General features: G+C 38.2%; 1 protein-coding gene across 1 annotated transcript in view; it reads left to right on the top strand.

Moving 5' to 3' along the window:
• Positions 1 to 1,893, top strand: part of Pbrm1 (polybromo 1) — a 109,174-nt gene that overhangs the window by 68,712 nt on the left and 38,569 nt on the right. The window contains exon 22 of the mRNA XM_026779989.1: positions 937 to 1,130. Within this exon, the coding sequence (XP_026635790.1) occupies positions 937 to 1,130 (194 nt within the window). The remainder of the gene's footprint in view (positions 1 to 936; positions 1,131 to 1,893) is intronic.

Raw genomic sequence — 1,893 nt, 5'->3', positions numbered from 1 at the left:
AGCAAGAGAGAGAGCAGAGCAGAGGGCTGCTGCTGCTTTTTTAAAGCGAAAGATACCACACCCCAGTGGGCTGGTATCTCAAAGGCTATTGGCTGGAGGAGCAGAAGGAGCTCCTGCAGCATCTGGTCCACAAAGGAGGGGAGGAGAAGAATGAGAGAAAGATCTTGCCTAGCAAAATCAAAGTCTTGTTTAAAAGTATTTTGTCTGAGGAAATGTTTTATAGTATTTTATACACATACATGCACATAGTTTACCATTGTGTGCCATACATATTTATTTCTAAAATGCCACTAAATTTAATGTAACCATGTAATAACTTAGAAGAAATAATTTCAGAAATATCAGTATGGAAAAGAGGTATATTGTATTTTCTGTAAGATTATGTGATTTATTCTGTAATGCCTTTCTGAATTCTTAAAAATTAATATACAGGTGTATATTATTAAGGTGATTATTTTTGTTCTATAAAAAACTATAGAACAAAACATACCATTTTCAGTTGGTTTTCATTCAGAAAGGCCATTCTGAGACTAGTTATAATGGTGAACACATATAGTTCCAGTTACTTGGGAGGCCAGAGCAGGACTTGAGCCTATGAATTCAAGAACTAGACAGCTTAGTGAAACCCTCATCGCAGAAATCAAAATGCAGTTTGAGGTAAAGACCTTTGAGAATGTACTGATGTTGCTGCGTTTCCTGAGTCCTCTCTGTGGGTGCCACACAAAGAATGAAGTAGAGCCAGCTGTGGTAGCTCATCCGTATAGTCCCTGCAGCTAATGCAAGAGGACCCCAGGTTTGAGGCTAGAGAGACCCTGTCTCAGAAAAGGGAGGGGAGAGGGAAGAGAAAGAGTTCAATGTATTAGTGTGATATGTTGTTTGAATGTTTGTCTGACTCATGGTCTTAATGAGTATCTTTTTTTTTTTTTTTAATCCAAGAAGCTGAAAAAAGTGAAGACTCCTCAAGTACTGCAGGCCTCTCAGGCTTACATCGCACATACAGCCAGGACTGTAGCTTTAAGAATAGCATGTATCATGTTGGAGATTATGTCTATGTTGAACCTGCAGAGGCCAATCTACAGCCACATATAGTCTGTATTGAGAGACTGTGGGAGGATTCAGCTGGTAAGTTTGTTTTGAATTGAAGGACAAGTACTAGAAATAGGGCTTAGTGGCTAAGAGCACTTGATGCTTTTGCAGAGGACCTGAGTTGAGTTCCCAATACCTACTCATGACTTACAACCATCCCTAACTCTAGTTCAGGAGAACTGATGCTCCCTTCTGACTTTTGCAGCTGCCAGAACTACACATGGAACACATACATACAAGCAGGCAAAATACTTATACATACATATTTTTTTTAATATTAAAAAATTTTAAAGACAGATTGATGAAATATAACTATTTGCTTTTCCTTTATCCTCTGGAAGAAAGATTTTAACTCATTTATTTAAGCTTTCGAACAATAGTTATATCAATATACTGTTCACTGTACCAATAAATATAATTAAGCACAATACTGTATACAAACATGGGATCTAACACTGTTGGGCAGTTCCACAGCAGAGTCAGAAATTAACTTCTTAATGTGTGGAGAAGAGTTGTTTACTCAGTAACACTTGGAGCTAAACTCTGTAGGAAGGCAGAGATTTCTTTATGATGCTCATCCTGTAGGATGAGCAAAAGACTTATGTTTTTAGCTAGCAGACATTTTCCAATGGATGTCACACATCAAGAAAGCTTATTAATAAAGAAAAACATTGTAAGCAAACATACAACTGAGTTTATAATTTGTTGTCAAAAAAACAAACAAAAGCCGGGCGATGGTGGTGCATGCCTTTAATCCCAGCACTCGGGAGGCAGAGGCAGGCGGATCTCTGTGAGTTCGAGACCAGC

Source organism: Microtus ochrogaster, chromosome 6 (genome assembly GCF_000317375.1).
Source record: "Microtus ochrogaster isolate Prairie Vole_2 chromosome 6, MicOch1.0, whole genome shotgun sequence".
Classification (NCBI taxonomy): domain Eukaryota; kingdom Metazoa; phylum Chordata; class Mammalia; order Rodentia; family Cricetidae; genus Microtus; species Microtus ochrogaster.
Note: the sequence above shows the minus strand (reverse complement) of the source record. Positions and strands in the feature narration are given on the sequence as shown.